The sequence below is a fragment of the Salvelinus alpinus genome, chromosome 9 (genome assembly GCF_045679555.1).
Source record: "Salvelinus alpinus chromosome 9, SLU_Salpinus.1, whole genome shotgun sequence".
NCBI lineage: Eukaryota > Metazoa > Chordata > Actinopteri > Salmoniformes > Salmonidae > Salvelinus > Salvelinus alpinus.
In genome coordinates, this window is record NC_092094.1 from 4,582,862 (window position 1) to 4,599,832 (window position 16,971).

The window sequence follows — 16,971 nt, forward strand, 5'->3', positions numbered from 1 at the left end:
AATTACCTGCAATGATGGGACACACACAGTATGGATGAATGATAAATACTTTTTTTTTTTTAAACCTTGAATGAGTAGGTGTGTCAACTTTTGACTGGTACTGTATATATTATTTAATCATGGTAAATATGAATCGGTTATGATCCACTTATTCACCAATACAAAGGTGAGCTCTTGATTCACTAAGTACTTCCGCCCATAGAAAACAGTTTTTATGACGTTTTCTCTGTATCGGCCAATGGGAAGAGAAGCAGAGTTTCGGTGAAGAATTTGAACCGAGTCGCAGAAGCAGGCGGACAGACAGAGGACGCTTCGATAGCTAGAAACTACCATCTTTCTGTGGTTTCAGTGTGTTTTAAAGAAACCTATTTTAGGCAACACATTTTTTATTTTTTATTAACCAGTGTTGTCTTTTCGGTGGACCGTGACCATGAGGAGGAGGTTGGTCAAAAACATTTTCTGTGTTTGGATGATGTCTTCGCATGTTGTTGCTATGCACGTCGGTAGCTAGCTACAGTAGCTGGATTGTTGATTACAGTAACGTAGCTAGCTCGCCAACTTAACCAACGAGGGTAATATCTTGAGTTAGTATTTGCAAGCTACCCAAGGTCACATATTGGCGCAAGATGCTGCAGTGAAGTTAGCTGTCGTAACCTATCGGTAATAGCTAAGTTACTTGCCATGCTAGCTAGCTGTTTGTTGTTTTCCACTTTTTAGTTTGATATCAAAATAATACAGTAACGAGTCCCATACCCAACTTTACTGTATATTATCACAAGTAGCTATGTAAATATGAACTGGCTAGACATGTATTTTAAATGCAGTCGTTAGCTTTGCTAACTGACGTTACTTGGGCTGTTTTGGCAAACCAATACCTAGTCCACCAACCGGTTTAACGTTAGCCTGCCGAGATAGGAACGCCAATCAATGAGTCCTTGATCGGAAAATGTAGATGACAGCTTGGCCAACTTCCTACGTAGTTAGCTAACGCTACTTGCCATTTGACACCTTCGACAAACCTACTCAGCTCACTTGTTCTTTTGCGCAACAACAAGCTCTGCAATGCACACAAAATGATCCATAACAATCCATAGACAGCGTGAACCTGATCTGTACTCTTTCCCGTAGTTACAGGCTGCAGCGTTCATATTTAACAACTTATTTAAGTGACATGCTGTCACCCGCTCTTCATTTTCCTCCCCGTACAGTGAAATCCTTGCTGCGGAGTCGGTAGAATGTCTGAATCGAGCCCTTAACCGGTTGAAGGACATCTGGGAGGAAATAGGAATTCCAGAGGACCAGAGACTACAAAGGACTGATGTGGTTAGGAAACACATCAAAGTGAGTTCCGCTTCTTTTCCAAATCATATTTGTTTACTTTTTATACTGTGGTCACTGGAGGGTGGGTATAATTTGTCGAACTTTCCAACAGGAATCTGTTCCAAAAACTTCGTAAATAACAAGGATGCCAACAAACAAAGCATACAAAGTAGCATGATCAATTCACCTCGCTAACTAGCTGCCGAATAGGCATCAACTCACAACGTAGTTTATTCCTAACGTTTGTCCACTGGCTACCAAAGTGAGGTCAGACATTTTTCTGAATAAAAGCGGTGAGTTAAAAAAAAAAAAAACGAAATGTCCCACTACCTACCTGGTATCTTATTCTGCCGCTATACAACTTTGTATGCGTTATTTGTTGGCAACCTTTTTTATTTAAAACGTTTTTGGAACAGAGTCTTGTTGGAACGTTCCATAAATTATACCCACTCGGCACTTGACTAGAGAAACAGGGCTTTTGTAATCTCATTTTAGACCAAGGAGCATGAGCAGACTGAAGATGGAGATATTTATTCAGCAACTCTTTCTAGGTTAAATGGAGGTTGCTTTTTGAATCAAACTGCCATTGTCTACCAAGAGTTGCTGAATGTGTCTTTTATTTAATTTTTTTACCAGTGGCCTGTCTTCTAACCCGTTTTCTTTTCTTCCCAGGGCTTGCTGGACATGATGATTGCCGAGGAGGACAGTCTAAGGAAGAGATTGATGAGCAGCATAGAATCCTGTCGTAAAGAGCTGGAAGTTCTGTGTACTGAGCTTCAACTATCCCCATTTGAGGTATAATTATTATTATTTTTTAAACCTTTATTTAACCAGGTAGGCCAGTTGAGAATAAGTTCTCATTTACAACTGCGACCTGGCCGAGATAAAGCAAAGCAGTGTGACAACAAAAATTATACAAACATGGAGAAGAAAAAATATTTATTCTACCTTTTAGAAATTAAATTTGGGGGGGGGGGGGCAATAAGAAAATGCTCACCATTACCTTAATGTTGCATATTTATTTTCTTCAGGGCTCACTTCAAAAAGATGTAAATTTTAATGTTACTTTCCTGGTTAAATAAAGGAATTACAAATGTTGCTAACTTGTTGCTAGCTGGCTAACGTTCCTCTCAACCATCTTGATGTGTTTTATAGGAGGACGATGCTGCAGCTGGCTAACGTTCCCCTCAACCATCTTGATGTGTTTTATAGGAGGACGATGCTGCAGCTGGCTAACGTTCCTCTCAACCATCTTGATGTGTTTTATAGGAGGACGATGCTGCAGCTGGCTAACTTTCCTCTCAACCATCTTGATGTGTTTTATAGGAGGACGATGCTGCAGCTGGCTAACGTTCCCCTCAACCATCTTGATGTGTTTTATAGGAGGACGATGCTGCAGCTGGCTAACGTTCCTCTCAACCATCTTGATGTGTTTTATAGGAGGACGATGCTGCAGCTGGCTAACGTTCCTCTCAACCATCTTGATGTGTTTTATAGGAGGACGATGCTGCAGCTGGCTAACTTTCCTCTCAACCATCTTGATGTGTTTTATAGGAGGACGATGCTGCAGCTGGCTAACGTTCCCCTCAACCATCTTGATGTGTTTTATAGGAGGACGATGCTGCAGCTGGCTAACGTTCCCCTCAACCATCTTGATGTGTTTTATAGGAGGACGATGCTGCAGCTGGCTAACTTTCCTCTCAACCATCTTGATGTGTTTTATAGGAGGACGATGCTGCAGCTGGCTAACGTTCCCCTCAACCATCTTGATGTGTTTTATAGGAGGACGATGCTGCAGCTGGCTAACGTTCCCCTCAACCATCTTGATGTGTTTTATAGGAGGACGATGCTGCAGCTGGCTAACGTTCCCCTCAACCATCTTGATGTGTTTTATAGGAGGACGATGCTGCAGCTGGCTAACGTTCCCCTCAACCATCTTGATGTGTTTTATAGGAGGACGATGCTGCAGCTGGCTAACTTTCCTCTCAACCATCTTGATGTGTTTTATAGGAGGACGATGCTGCAGCTGGCTAACGTTCCCCTCAACCATCTTGATGTGTTTTATAGGAGGACGATGCTGCAGCTGGCTAACGTTCCCCTCAACCATCTTGATGTGTTTTATAGGAGGACGATGCTGCAGCTGGCTAACTTTCCTCTCAACCATCTTGATGTGTTTTATAGGAGGACGATGCTGCAGCTGGCTAACGTTCCCCTCAACCATCTTGATGTGTTTTATAGGAGGACGATGCTGCAGCTGGCTAACTTTCCTCTCAACCATCTTGATGTGTTTTATAGGAGGACGATGCTGCAGCTGGCTAACGTTCCCCTCAACCATCTTGATGTGTTTTATAGGAGGACGATGCTGCAGCTGGCTAACGTTCCCCTCAACCATCTTGATGTGTTTTATAGGAGGACGATGCTGCAGCTGGCTAACGTTCCCCTCAACCATCTTGATGTGTTTTATAGGAGGACGATGCTGCAGCTGGCTAACGTTCCCCTCAACCATCTTGATGTGTTTTATAGGAGGACGATGCTGCAGCTGGCTAACGTTCCCCTCAACCATCTTGATGTGTTTTATAGGAGGACGATGCTGCAGCTGGCTAACTTTCCTCTCAACCATCTTGATGTGTTTTATAGGAGGACGATGCTGCAGCTGGCTAACGTTCCCCTCAACCATCTTGATGTGTTTTATAGGAGGACGATGCTGCAGCTGGCTAACGTTCCCCTCAACCATCTTGATGTGTTTTATAGGAGGACGATGCTGCAGCTGGCTAACGTTCCCCTCAACCATCTTGATGTGTTTTATAGGAGGACGATGCTGCAGCTGGCTAACTTTCCTCTCAACCATCTTGATGTGTTTTATAGGAGGACGATGCTGCAGCTGGCTAACTTTCCTCTCAACCATCTTGATGTGTTTTATAGGAGGACGATGCTGCAGCTGGCTAACGTTCCCCTCAACCATCTTGATGTGTTTTATAGGAGGACGATGCTGCAGCTGGCTAACGTTCCCCTCAACCATCTTGATGTGTTTTATAGGAGGACGATGCTGCAGCTGGCTAACGTTCCCCTCAACCATCTTGATGTGTTTTATAGGAGGACGATGCTGCAGCTGGCTAACGTTCCCCTCAACCATCTTGATGTGTTTTATAGGAGGACGATGCTGCAGCTGGCTAACGTTCCCCTCAACCATCTTGATGTGTTTTATAGGAGGACGATGCTGCAGCTGGCTAACGTTCCTCTCAACCATCTTGATGTGTTTTATAGGAGGACGATGCTGCAGCTGGCTAACGTTCCCCTCAACCATCTTGATGTGTTTTATAGGAGGACGATGCTGCAGCTGGCTAACGTTCCCCTCAACCATCTTGATGTGTTTTATAGGAGGACGATGCTGCAGCTGGCTAACGTTCCCCTCAACCATCTTGATGTGTTTTATAGGAGGACGATGCTGCAGCTGGCTAACGTTCCCCTCAACCATCTTGATGTGTTTTATAGGAGGACGATGCTGCAGCTGGCTAACGTTCCCCTCAACCATCTTGATGTGTTTTTATAGGAGGACGAGGGGAGGACGATGCTGCAGCTGGAGAAGGACATCAGGTCACGCCTGGAGGTGATGATGAAACAGAAGAGTCAGAGAGTTAAGGAGCTGAAGACTCTGTCCAAGCAGGACCGGGAGCTGTGTGACATCATGTGTTCAGTCCCCTTCTGTATTGACATGGACACGGTCCCTTCCCTGGAGCAACTGGACAGCTATCGCTCTTACCTCAACCATCTCACTGAAGAGAAGGCACGTATGCTTCATTGTTCATCATTTTCCTAGTATGTAGCCAGCATTTTTACCACCAGGAGTTTTTCCTTGGGCAGTTTATGTTGCTCCGAAAATGAGAGAAATTCAGGGCCATGAAATCGTAGTCACAGACTCTGAAATTAAAGACGGATCACTAGTTGCTTAATAGAAACTCAGACATTCTCAGTGAATGGGGGCTGTAACTTAACCCTATCAGTTTTCATTTATCTGACTTTCATTTATCTTCATGTCCAGCCTTTATATTGAGCCTCACAATGAAGTGTTTTACCATGTTCGGTTCAGGAAAACCAGGGCTACAAGTTGAACACAAAACTATTTGACACAAACTGTTGCATTCATGAGTTTTATTGGCAAATGTCTACAAAAAAACTAAAGCTCAACCAAAGCAAAAACCTGATAAATAATAATTTATATGAATGTTGTAAATATAGAAATTGTTTTGCTCAGTGGGAAATGAATATCCAACTAGTCAGTGACGACTGTGTGGAGTTTGACGGCAACTATGTGAGTTTATTACAGTATAATAGACACTATGTCCTTGGACTTCCTATGATCTTCTATGTAGAATAACCCCTTACAGTATCATAGACACTGTCATAGAGCAAAGCGTGTTAGTTGTTTTGTGAGTCTCAGCTTGTCGTTCTCTATCTACCCATTTGAATACTTTGTAGCTCAAACCGTTTGGACTCTACATCCTGTTTTGTATGAAATACTCGGGGGGGGGGGGGGGGGGGCGCTTTGGGATCTGCCCTTGTTTCACAAACACCGCTCTAGCTCAGCCCCCCCGTTCATCACAGGTCTGTTGATTATCTACGGGTGCGGAAGTAGATGCAACCCAGAAGTCTTTAGCTCGGACACGTGTTTTTAAACGGGGTTAAAGTTCAAAATGCGCCGGCTTTACGGTGGGACCTGTTGGGTTTAAAGCACAGACTTTTTAGGTTAATTTTGAGGTGCGTTTGAGAATTGCAGCTCTTAAGTTGGAATGGGCATGTGATGATCAAATGCTGATGTGTATAGTTACCCCTAGTTTAACGGCAAGTAAGCCTTCTATCCACGTAGGATTGAACAGGGTTACGTAAGTAAATCCGTTTAGACTGGAGTGTGTTGGACTATGTTCATTCAGACAATCTTGATGTCATTTTAAGTTGAGGATTATGCTCTCTCTCTCTCTCTCTCCATTGTATGTTCCAGGATCGTCGCCACGGTGAGTTTGTGGGAATCAAGCGTCAGATCATTGTGTGTATGGAGGAGCTGGACCAGCTGCCAGACACCAGCTTTGAGAGGGACGTGGTGTGTGAGGACGAGGAGGCCTTCTGTCTGTCCAACGACAACATCGCAGCTCTCCAACTGCTGCTGGGACAGGTGAGGAACTACTGAACGTTTGTTCAGTTACATCGTGAAGTCCGTCGTGATTCTTTATTCTACGTCAGAGAGGAATGTTTGTTCTACGTAACGTCTTTCTACGTCAGAGGCATGTTTGTTCTACGTAACGTCTTTCTACGTCAGAGAGGAATGTTTGTTCTACGTAACGTCTTTCTACGTCAGAGAGGAATGTTTGTTCTACGTAACGTCTTTCTACGTCAGAGAGGAATGTTTGTTCTACGTAATGTTTTTCTACGTCAGAGAGGAATGTTTGTTCTACGTAACGTCTTTCTACGTCAGAGGAATGTTTGTTCTACGTAACGTCTTTCTACGTCAGAGAGGAATGTTTGTTCTACGTAACGTTTTTCTACGTCAGAGAGGAATGTTTGTTCTACGTAACGTCTTTCTACGTCAGAGAGGAATGTTTGTTCTACGTAATGTTTTTCTACGTCAGAGAGGAATGTTTGTTCTACGCAACATTTTTCTACGTCAGAGGAATGTTTGTTCTACGTAACGTTTTTTTATCTGAACGTTATACATTTGATACTCTGCGTCCTAATGATGTAACTACAGTATGTGTTGTTATATGAATGGTATTTTATTTTTATTGTTTTAATTTTAACGCATCCCAAAATGCCATCTTCTTGTCAGTCAACTCGTCACCTGACGGTCTTGTTGTGTTATTCTCAGCTGGAGGATCGTAAGACCGAGAACGAGTTGGTGTGTAACTCCTACCGCAGTAAGATCCAGGAGCTGTGGGAGAGACTGCAGGTCCACCCGGAGGAACGAGAGGGCATGTCAGATCACATGGTCCAGTCCAGGAAGAAGAACATGGATGCTGTGAGCATTTTTTCTTTTTTTTCTCTTTCGTGTTTCTCACAGCTATGGCACTCTTCTCGTATTCCATATTTTAATTATGTACGTAACCTGTCAAGCTGGTCAGATATGGACATACTTGCAGTGAAATTTAGACGCCTAAAAGTCTTTGGTATAGTGGGGGGCTCGATACAGTTATATTCAGGAAAATGTTGAATTACATTAATTTACCTTGTTACCATACATGTTTTACAGTGGCAGGGGGATGCTTTCAGAAATCCTATGACCAACCATAGCCTTTTCAGGTGCCTCACCTGAGTAGAATGAATAGTATGTTATCACCTAAGGTTTGAACGGAATGTCAGAACCGTAATTGGTTGATTTACTGACTGACGTTTGCGAGTTCCTTCCTGCAGTTAGAAGCGGAATGCCGGCGCCTGGATGAGCTCAAAATGAAGAACATGGAGAATGTGCTAGAAACCATCAGGGCTGAGATGGCTCTGTTCTGGGAGAGGTGTTACTACAGCCTGGAGCAGAGACGAGCCTTCACACCCTACTATGACGGTCAGTTGTCTTTTTTGGCTTCTATTTGCCGTGTCTATTTATTAGTGGATCATTTAAAGTACTGTCTTATAAGTTTGACCTTTGACCGTAATGTACTGGGTTGTGTCGTTCATTAGGGTACACAGTAGCAACACATTTTGCGACGGACTGCTAAAAATTCACGTTTCTAATTTGGACGGTAGTCCAGATAGTTCCACCTTGTTTCAGTAAGTTTTCTTCCGTTTGGTGACTAATGAACGCGTGAACACAACCCTGGTTGTCCTCGTGAGATTTAGTACAAATACATGTCTATCCCCCTCAGTTGACGTCACCGTGGAGCTACTGAACCTACATGAGGCAGAGCTACTGAGTCTGAAGAAGCATTATGAAGACCACAGGGAACTGTTTGAAGGAGTTACCAGGTGGCAAGAGAGCTGGACTCTGTTCCTACAACTAGAGGCGAGCATTTTACTGATGAACATGAGACGTCTTCTTGTTTACAAATATTAGGCAACCATTTTTTTTTTTGTAGTGCAAACGAAATAATGCACATTGTCGAAGAAAAGTTCCATAGTAAATCACACTGAAAGATTATAATGATGTTTCCTGTATCTTTTGCGCCATTTGAGTCAACTGTTTGTCTCCACCCTTCATGTGTTTTCATGTGACTGTATTATAAACACACGGTTCAACTCTTCACAGAAAAAGGCGACCGATCCTTCTAGATTCAACAACCGAGGAGGGAACCTACTCCGAGAGGAGAAGCAGAGAGCTGACCTGCAGAAAAGCCTGCCAAAGGTGAGGATAAGTTGTGATTTGAATGTTCATTGGTTAGTCCCTCTACCCAACGGTCTGTCCGAATACTGAATAGCTGGCTTGTTTTTTGGTTCTATATTTCTTGCTGTTTTTATTTGGGACATGTTCTCTCATGTGTTCCAGTTGGAGAAGAGCCTGAAGACCCAGATAGACCTATGGGAGGAGGAGCAGTACAGAGAGTTCCTGGTTAACGGACAGCAGTTCCTCCAGTACGTAGAGGAGCAGTGGGAGCTACTGCGGCTGGAGAAGGAGGGAGAGAAGAATAAGAGAGTACGATTTAAAAAGACCTTGTTTCAATGCTCTTAATGTCCTCCCTTCCTTCCTTGAGCGAATCACTGATCAAATGCGATTTAAATAAACGTTGACTTAGATTGCGATCACTGTCTTGACACGGCTTTCCCCAATCATGTCGTAATTGAATCAGTGGGGGGGGGTTAAAAGTATTCAAACAGAGACATCTTAACTACTTCCCTTGTAATGAGTGAATCTGGTTCAGATGAGAATATTGACTGTGATCTGTGAAACAAACAGAAACTAGTTCAGATGAGAATATTGACTGTGATCTGTGAAACAGCAACTGAAGAAGAACCGGCAGATTGAACATGACCTGCTGTATGGTACTGCTCAACGAACCCCCTCCAAAAGACGCCTTGCAGGGACCCCTACGCCTGGCAAAACAAGAAAGGTCAAATCACCTGTTTATTTTTTTCATTTTAATTGATTAGTCACTATTGTGTTTTTTTTTGGGGGGGGGGGGGTCAAATTCTAGCTGTTTTTCATTTTTAGAAATATATTACCATTGTCAGTTTTTAGTTTATTCATAATTCAGCATTTTAAATTAAAAAACTTTTATAAACAGGAGCACTGAGGTACTTTACTGTTCTCTACAATAAAGTCGTTGTCATTGTGACTTAATGTGTTCGTTTTGTTTTCGTTCTCTCAGCTCAATGCCACTAGCAGCATCTACGGCTCTACTCCTAACAGCACCTTACGCTCTGCCTTCGGAGGAACCTTGTGTCAGTCTCCGGTCCTCAGACTACCTATGTCTGCCAGCAAGGTTAGTAGTGCACTTTAGCATCTGTGTTCAAGCACAGAGAATTACAAAAAAATAAAAATAATTATGGCTTAAAATAAAATAACTATTTTCTAACACCACCCCTCATAGCTTCCTCTGAGGACCCCGAGTCGTGTTGGAAGAACCCCCCGTACGGTGGAGAGGAACAAAGAGAACATCTCCCACCTGAACGGCATGGCTCTGAGCGGTGTGTTAAGAAACCCGGCCCAAAGCCCTGCCTCGCACCGTAACATCAGCATTAACTCTGTCGCCAGCACCTATTCTGAATTTTCGGTAATTTCCAACCCCATTTCCTAGGTTATCACCTAGCCAACCAATCATCGGCCCCTGGCAACACACAATCCAATCAAAGATGAGTGACGATGTCTTTCTGTGTGTCCAGTGAGAGAATAGCACCAGGTTTTCTATGCACCAGGTCTCACTCTGTAACAGAGTGGTAATATGTTTAAGTGAAAGCTTAGCATGCTATCGCGGACACCTGGACTAGACTGTTTCTTTTCTCTGTCACCATTTTTTATTTATTTATTTAACTGGGCAAGTCCGTTAAGAACAAACTCTTATTTACAATGACGGCCTACCCCCGGATGACTCTGGGACTCCCAATCACGGCCGGTTGTGATACAGCCTGGAATCGAACCAGGGTCTGTAGTGACGCCTCTAGCACCGAGATGCGGTGCCTTAGACCGCTGCGGCACTCGGGAGACCCCCATCTAACTCTACATTCTATTTTAGAAGGATTTGGTCAAGATCGAATCCACCTCCATTGCCGGTTCTGAATGAAGGAACGTTTTTATTTAAATGCCATAACAGTGAGGCTCAACATGCTAAATGGCTAACCAAGAGTGCAACTGAGAGCCTGGTCTGGTTCGGTTGGCCTAACCATCTTGTGAGGAGCAATTTTTATAATTTATTGAAGATAAAACGAACACTTTGTTGAACTGGACTGTGTGTAGCTGGTGGTGGGGGGGCAGCTTTAATATTACCTCACTTTTTATTTATTCAATCCCCGCCCCCACACCTCACCAAATGTGATTAGTTGATAGACCAATAAGAGTGTCCCAAACCTCTCAGCCAATAACAGCTAGTTTTCAGTTGTCCCCTCCCCACTCAGACCACTCCCAGACAGTCCTAGCAACATTCTTGCTTGTGAAATTTGCTCTTTGCGAAGACTCTATTTTGTTTTCTTTTTGACAATTTTTAATTTAAAAAAAATCACAGTAAGGGACTTAATTGTTAACTAGAAATTATTTGATATTGAGATAAACGGCTGCATTTAGACATTTTAAAGCATTGTCACCCATCCATGTTTTTCAATGTCTTCTATCCTCTTCAACATTAACCTGCTGGCTTTTGTTCTACACTCTTTATGGGAAGTTTCATTTTATTTATTTTTATCACTTTGGTGCAATTTTCACAACTTAAAGCACACATTAAAACGGCTCATGTTTAACTCTACGCACATTTTCAAACAATCACTTTTGTTCACTGCACCAAATCACTTTCAGTTTGGATCCATATTCAATCTTAAGTATCTCCTTTTCAAAATGCAATATTCACTTTACATTTTGTTCTTTCTTTTTGTCATAATCAAACTGCTCGACTGACTTATGAAGTGCCTATTATGAAGTGCCTATTTAAGTTAACATGTATAGTTTGATAACTGCTGAACACAAAGTCAATATTTTTACCTAATGTATCAATTTGTTGAAAGGTAAAACCATATCATATATGGATGTGGCTGTAAATACTACATCCTCCTCAATCAGCCAGTGTGCTTCATTAGGACAAAGTGGACAGTCACACTATGCTACCGTTTCAGAATTAGTGTACACTGTACTGGGGAAGCACCTGGGTTGTAGATAATACATTCCACTCATCTGAATGTCACTGAAAACAGATGCATTTCAAGCAGCGGTTGTGTGATACTGTATCGGTGGACAAGTCACGTTGGAAAGGTGGTCTTGTACAGTGTTGCGTGGGGCAGAAATGGCGTAACACCAGGCAGTTTTTTTTTACAGTAGCTAACTGCTTTACAATATCCCTTTCTGATTTTAATTTATCCTACATCCAGTATGTAGTATATAACGACAATGAAACTAAGACTGAAATATTCCTTTATTGACATGCTCACAACCTGACATTGGATACAAATGTAAAAAAAAAAAAAACGAGTGAAGTTCTAGTCAAATACTGTATGGGGGAAAAAATATACCATATATTCTTCAGCATGTCAAAATAACATTTTTGAAATGTGTATCTTGTATTTTGTTTGCTATTGGATTAAATGGTAGTTAAAAATGACTAAAATGGTGAGCCTGTCATTATCTGATGTATTTGGAACTAAATGTTCTTGTGGTATTTCACAGAATTTAGATTTTTTATTGTTGTTGCAAGAATGACTCTGTGGTGAAAGATGAGTGAAATACAAATGATTGTGCAGAGGTTCTGAACCTAAGATGGAGGGCGTTACAAGTGTTATCAGTTTAAAATGTTTACATACGAGTTTTGAAAATGTGCCAGTTGCATTTGAAAAATTTGCTAAAAAAAATTGAAAAACTAAAAGGGATGTTCCACTTCAAAATTCTACATTATTAAAAAATAAAAATACTAATAATCCCACTTACCTCTAAAACAGACTTGACTTTATTGAATTGTCATATTTTGATCTTCTGTACGTGCGGTTCCATTTTTGTTTTGTTTTTAACCTCTCTATTCTCCTCCACAGCGAGTTCTCTCAAAAGCTTCCAAATCTGTCAAGACAGGACATCTAAACTCTACTGTCACTAATCTGAGCTGAGGGATCAGACAGAACTTGTCCCTGATTCATCCAGCTGAGACACCGTTCTGGCTTGAGTTTCCCGGGTTTCTGTCCCCGTCCATTTTTGTACATGTCTAGATGAAGGAAATGTATTAACACCTGAATATAATGCATTAGTATCAGAACAGAACCCAGCGTCTCTCAGTGCCACTGTGTTCTGGCTCTAAGGTTTCACAACTACTGCATCGATCCTTAATCACTCTGACCCGAGGTCTTTGTTTTGTTTCTGTTGTCTGTGTCTAGATGAAGTGTTAACACCTACAGAACTTTTAAATACTCTGTCAAATTTGTAATATTTTTGTTCTTTTTTTTATTTTATTTTATTTTTTAAAGCTTTGATCTGAGATGAATGAAATGTCGGGAGGATTTGATAGGTTGTTTCATAAATTGTTTTACGTTCATAACACTCCGATGCTTTTATTTATATATTTATCATCCACGTTGTTGCTAGAGTAACTTGTTGTACTTCATATAATTATGATGACCATTCTGTCAAATAAACATTGGCTTTACACTACATAAAAATTAAAGAAAATAGGGATCTTCAGTCATTTTTATTCAGTCGTGTTCAAACTAGGGATTTCATGACTGAGGTAATTCTGCTCCTAGATTATACATGTATGAAGTACACATGGACAAATCCAGCCCAAAGCGGGAGGTTTATAACATACTTCACTCACAAGTTCTGCAGCGTGTCTTGGATGCTACAGTATCAATGTGAATGCAAGTGGAAAAAGTCAAGAAGGGGTAATCTGGTGAAAAGAAATGTTTACTCACAAATTAATCCAGCACAAATCCAGCTTTTCTCTTTAAATACATCATAAACCTATATTCCAATGGGTGTTAAAACCATGGCTTGTGTTCATAAATGGACTGAAACATGGGACTGCCTGCACTTTAAAAACGTTCTGTGCCCTGCTGAACATGACCCATTAAAAATTTTACTATGTTGCTACACATTTATCTCTATAACTACTAAGCAGTATAACAGACCCTACTAGTTCATATTTAGCAGTGTCATGAGTTCCTCCAGGGCCCTGTGGCGTGTCATGAGTTCCTCCAAGGCCCTGTGGCGTGTCATGAGTTCCTCCAAGGCCCTGTGGCGTGTCATGAGTTCCTCCAGGGCCCTCTGGCGTGTCATGAGTTCCTCCAGGGCCCTCTCCCTGTGGTGTGTCATGAGTTCCTCCAGGGACCTGTGGCGTGTCATGAGTTCCTCCAGGGCCCTGTGGCGTGTCATGAGTTCCTCCAGGGCCCTGTGGCGTGTCATGAGTTCCTCCAGGGCCCTGTGGCGTGTCATGAGTTCCTCCAGGGCCCTGTGGCGTGTCATGAGTTCCTCCAGGGCCCTGTGGCGTGTCATGAGTTCCTCCAGGGCCCTGTGGCGTGTCATGAGTTCCTCCAGGGCCCTGGGGCGTGTCATGAGTTCCTCCAGGGCCCTGTGGCGTGTCATGAGTTCCTCCAGGGCCCTGGGGCGTGTCATGAGTTCCTCCAGGGCCCTGTGGCGTGTCATGAGTTCCTCCAGGGCCCTGTGGCGTGTCATGAGCTCCTCCAGGGCCCTGTGGCGTGTCATGAGTTCCTCCAGGGCCCTCTCCCTGTAGCTCTCGCAGACCTGTGTGTGTATATATATATATATATATATAGACTCACTGACTTGAGGGACGGGACCAGGAAGGTCACACTACCTATATTATTATAACTCTGGCAGCTAATACAGACACGTCTCAACATCAACTGTTCAGAGGAGACTGCATGAATCAGGCCTTCATGGTCAAATTGCTGCAAAGAAACCACTACTAAAGGACACCAATAAGAAGAGACTTGCTTGGGCCAAGAAACACGAGCAATGGACATTAGACTGGTGGAAATCTGTCCTTTAGTCTGATGAGTACAAATGTGAGATTTTTGGTTCCAACCGCTGTGTCTTTGTGAGACGCAGAGTAGGTGAATGGATGATCTCCGCATGTGTGGTTCCCACTGTGAAGCATGGAGGAGGTGCTATGATGTGCTTTGCTGGTGACACTGTCTGTGATTTATTTATAATTCAAGGCACACTTAACCAGCATGGCTAACACAGCATTCTGCAGTGATACACCATCCCATCTGGTTTGTGCTTAGTGGGACTATCATTTGTTTTTCAACAGGACAAGGACCCAAAACACACCTCCAGGCTGTTTAAGGGATATTTGACCAAGGAGAGTGATGGAGTGCTGCATCAGATGACCTGGCCTCCACAATCACCTGACCTCAACCCAATTGAGATTGTTTGGGAAGAGTTGGACCACAGAGTGAAGGAAAAGCAGCCAACATGTGCTCAGCATATGTGGGAACTCCTTCACAACTGTTGGAAAAGCATTCCTAATGAAGCTGGTTGAGAAAATGCCAAAAGTGTGCAAAGCTGTCGTCAAGGCAAAGGGTGGCTACTTTGAAGAATCTCAAAAAAATATATATATTTTGATTTGTTTAACACTTTTATTTTTACTACACAATTTTATATGTGTTATTTCATTGAATTGATGTCTTCACTATTATTCTACAATGTAGAAAATAGCGCAAATAAAGAAAAAGCCTTGAATGAGTAGGTGTGTCCAAACATTTGACTGGTAATATATATATATATATATATATTACCATATATATATATATTACCAGTCAAATGTTTGGACACGCCTACTCATTCAAGGCTTTTTCTTTATTTGCGCTATTTTCTACATATATATATATATATATATAGTTGAAGTCAGAAGTTTACATACACTTAGGTTGGAGTCATTAAAACTCGTTTTTAAACCACTCCTCAAATTTCTTGTAAACAAACTATAGTTTTGGCAAGTCGGTTAGGACATCTACTTTGTGCATGACACAAGTCATTTTCCAACAATTGTTTTCAGACAGATTTTTTCACTTATAATTCACTGTATCACAATTCTAGTAGGTCAGAAGTTTACATACACTAGGTTGACTGTGCCTTTAAACAGCTTGGAAAATTACAGAAAATGATGTCATGTCTTTAGAAGCTTCTGATAGGCTAATTGACATAATTTGAGTCAATTGGAGGCGTACCTGTGGATGTATTTCAAGGCCTACCTTCAAACTCAGTGCCTCTTTTCTTGACATCATGGGAAAATCAAAAGGCATCAGCCAAGACCTCCACAAGTCTGGTTCATCCTTGGGAGCAATTCCCAAATGCCTGAAGGTACCACGTTCATCTGTACAAACAATAGTACGCAATTATAAACACCATGGGACCACACAGCCGTCATACCGCTCAGGAAGGAGACACGTTCTGTGTCCTAGAGATGAACGTACTTTGGTGCGAAAAGTGCAAATCAATCCCAGAACAACAGCAAAGGATCTTGTAAAGATGCTGGAGTAAACAGGTACAAAAGTATCTATATCCACAGTAAAACGAGACCTATATCGACATAACCTGAAAGGCCGCTCAGCAAGGAAGAAGCCGCTGCTCCTAAACCGCCATAAAAAAGCCAGACTACGGTTTGCAACTGCACATGGGGACAAAGATCGTACTCTTTGGAGAAATGTCTCTGGTCTGATGAAACAAAAATATAACTGTTTGGCCATAATGACCATGTTTGGAGGAAAAAGGGGGAGGCTTGCAAGCCGAAGAACACCATCCCAACCGTGAAGCACTGGACTCTGTTTATCATGCAGCCTCCTCCGTCTTACAGAGACTGGACTCTGTTTATCATGCAGCCTCCTCTGTCTTACAGAGACTAACAGAGTCCAATCATGCATCGTTGCGCATTATTACAAATGCCAAGTCACTCAGCCACCATTGCACCTTGTACCAAATGGTAGGTTGGACCTCACTTTATATGAGCAGAAAGCTACATTTGTATGTGTTCATCTACAAAGGCCTTTTGGGTAAAACTCCCTCTATACCTCTGTAGTCTGGTCTCCTTCACCACCAGCAGGTAAACTTCCTCTTTACCTCTGTAGTCTGGTCTCCTTCACCACCAGCAGGTAAACTCCCTCTTCACCTCTGTAGTCTGGTCTCCTTCACCACCAGCAGGTAAACTCCCTCTTCACCTCTGTAGTCTGGTCTCCTTCACCACCAGCAGGTAAACTCCCTCTTTACCTCTGTCGTCTGGTCTCCTTCACCACCAGCAGGTAAACTCCCTCTTTACCTCTGTAGTCTGGTCTCCTTCACCACCAGCAGGTAAACTTCCTCTTTACCTCTGTAGTCTGGTCTCCTTCACCACCAGCAGGTAAACTCCCTCTTTACCTCTGTAGTCTGGTCTCCTTCACCACCAGCAGGTAAACTCCCTCTTTACCTCTGTAGTCTGGTCTCCTTCACCACCAGCAGGTAAACTCCCTCTTTACCTCTGTAGTCTGGTCTCCTTCACCACCAGCAGGTAAACTCCCTCTTTACCTCTGTAGTCTGGTCTCCTTCACCACCAG

At 42.6% G+C, this 16,971-nt stretch overlaps 1 protein-coding gene across 3 annotated transcripts; it reads left to right on the top strand.

The window, feature by feature from the left end:
• Window positions 1-240: 240 nt before the first annotated feature.
• LOC139584182 (protein regulator of cytokinesis 1-like) lies at window positions 241-12,979 on the top strand. 3 transcript variants are annotated; one of them, XM_071415731.1, is made up of 14 exons: window positions 241-441; window positions 1,209-1,341; window positions 1,993-2,115; window positions 4,871-5,104; window positions 6,317-6,487; window positions 7,178-7,327; window positions 7,720-7,867; window positions 8,169-8,305; window positions 8,549-8,644; window positions 8,786-8,932; window positions 9,237-9,347; window positions 9,606-9,719; window positions 9,828-10,010; window positions 12,463-12,979. In XM_071415731.1, exons 1-14 carry the CDS (start codon window positions 431-433, stop codon window positions 12,532-12,534), a joined length of 1,830 nt encoding a protein of 609 aa, XP_071271832.1. In that variant the 5' UTR covers window positions 241-430; the 3' UTR covers window positions 12,535-12,979. The 3 variants fall into 3 exon arrangements, with proteins under 3 accessions (XP_071271832.1, XP_071271833.1, XP_071271834.1); XM_071415732.1 differs by having other exon boundaries at window positions 254-441; window positions 9,828-9,924; window positions 12,463-12,659; XM_071415733.1 differs by lacking the exon at window positions 12,463-12,979 and adding an exon at window positions 10,035-10,245 and having other exon boundaries at window positions 254-441; window positions 9,828-9,924.
• Window positions 12,980-16,971: the final 3,992 nt, after the last annotated feature.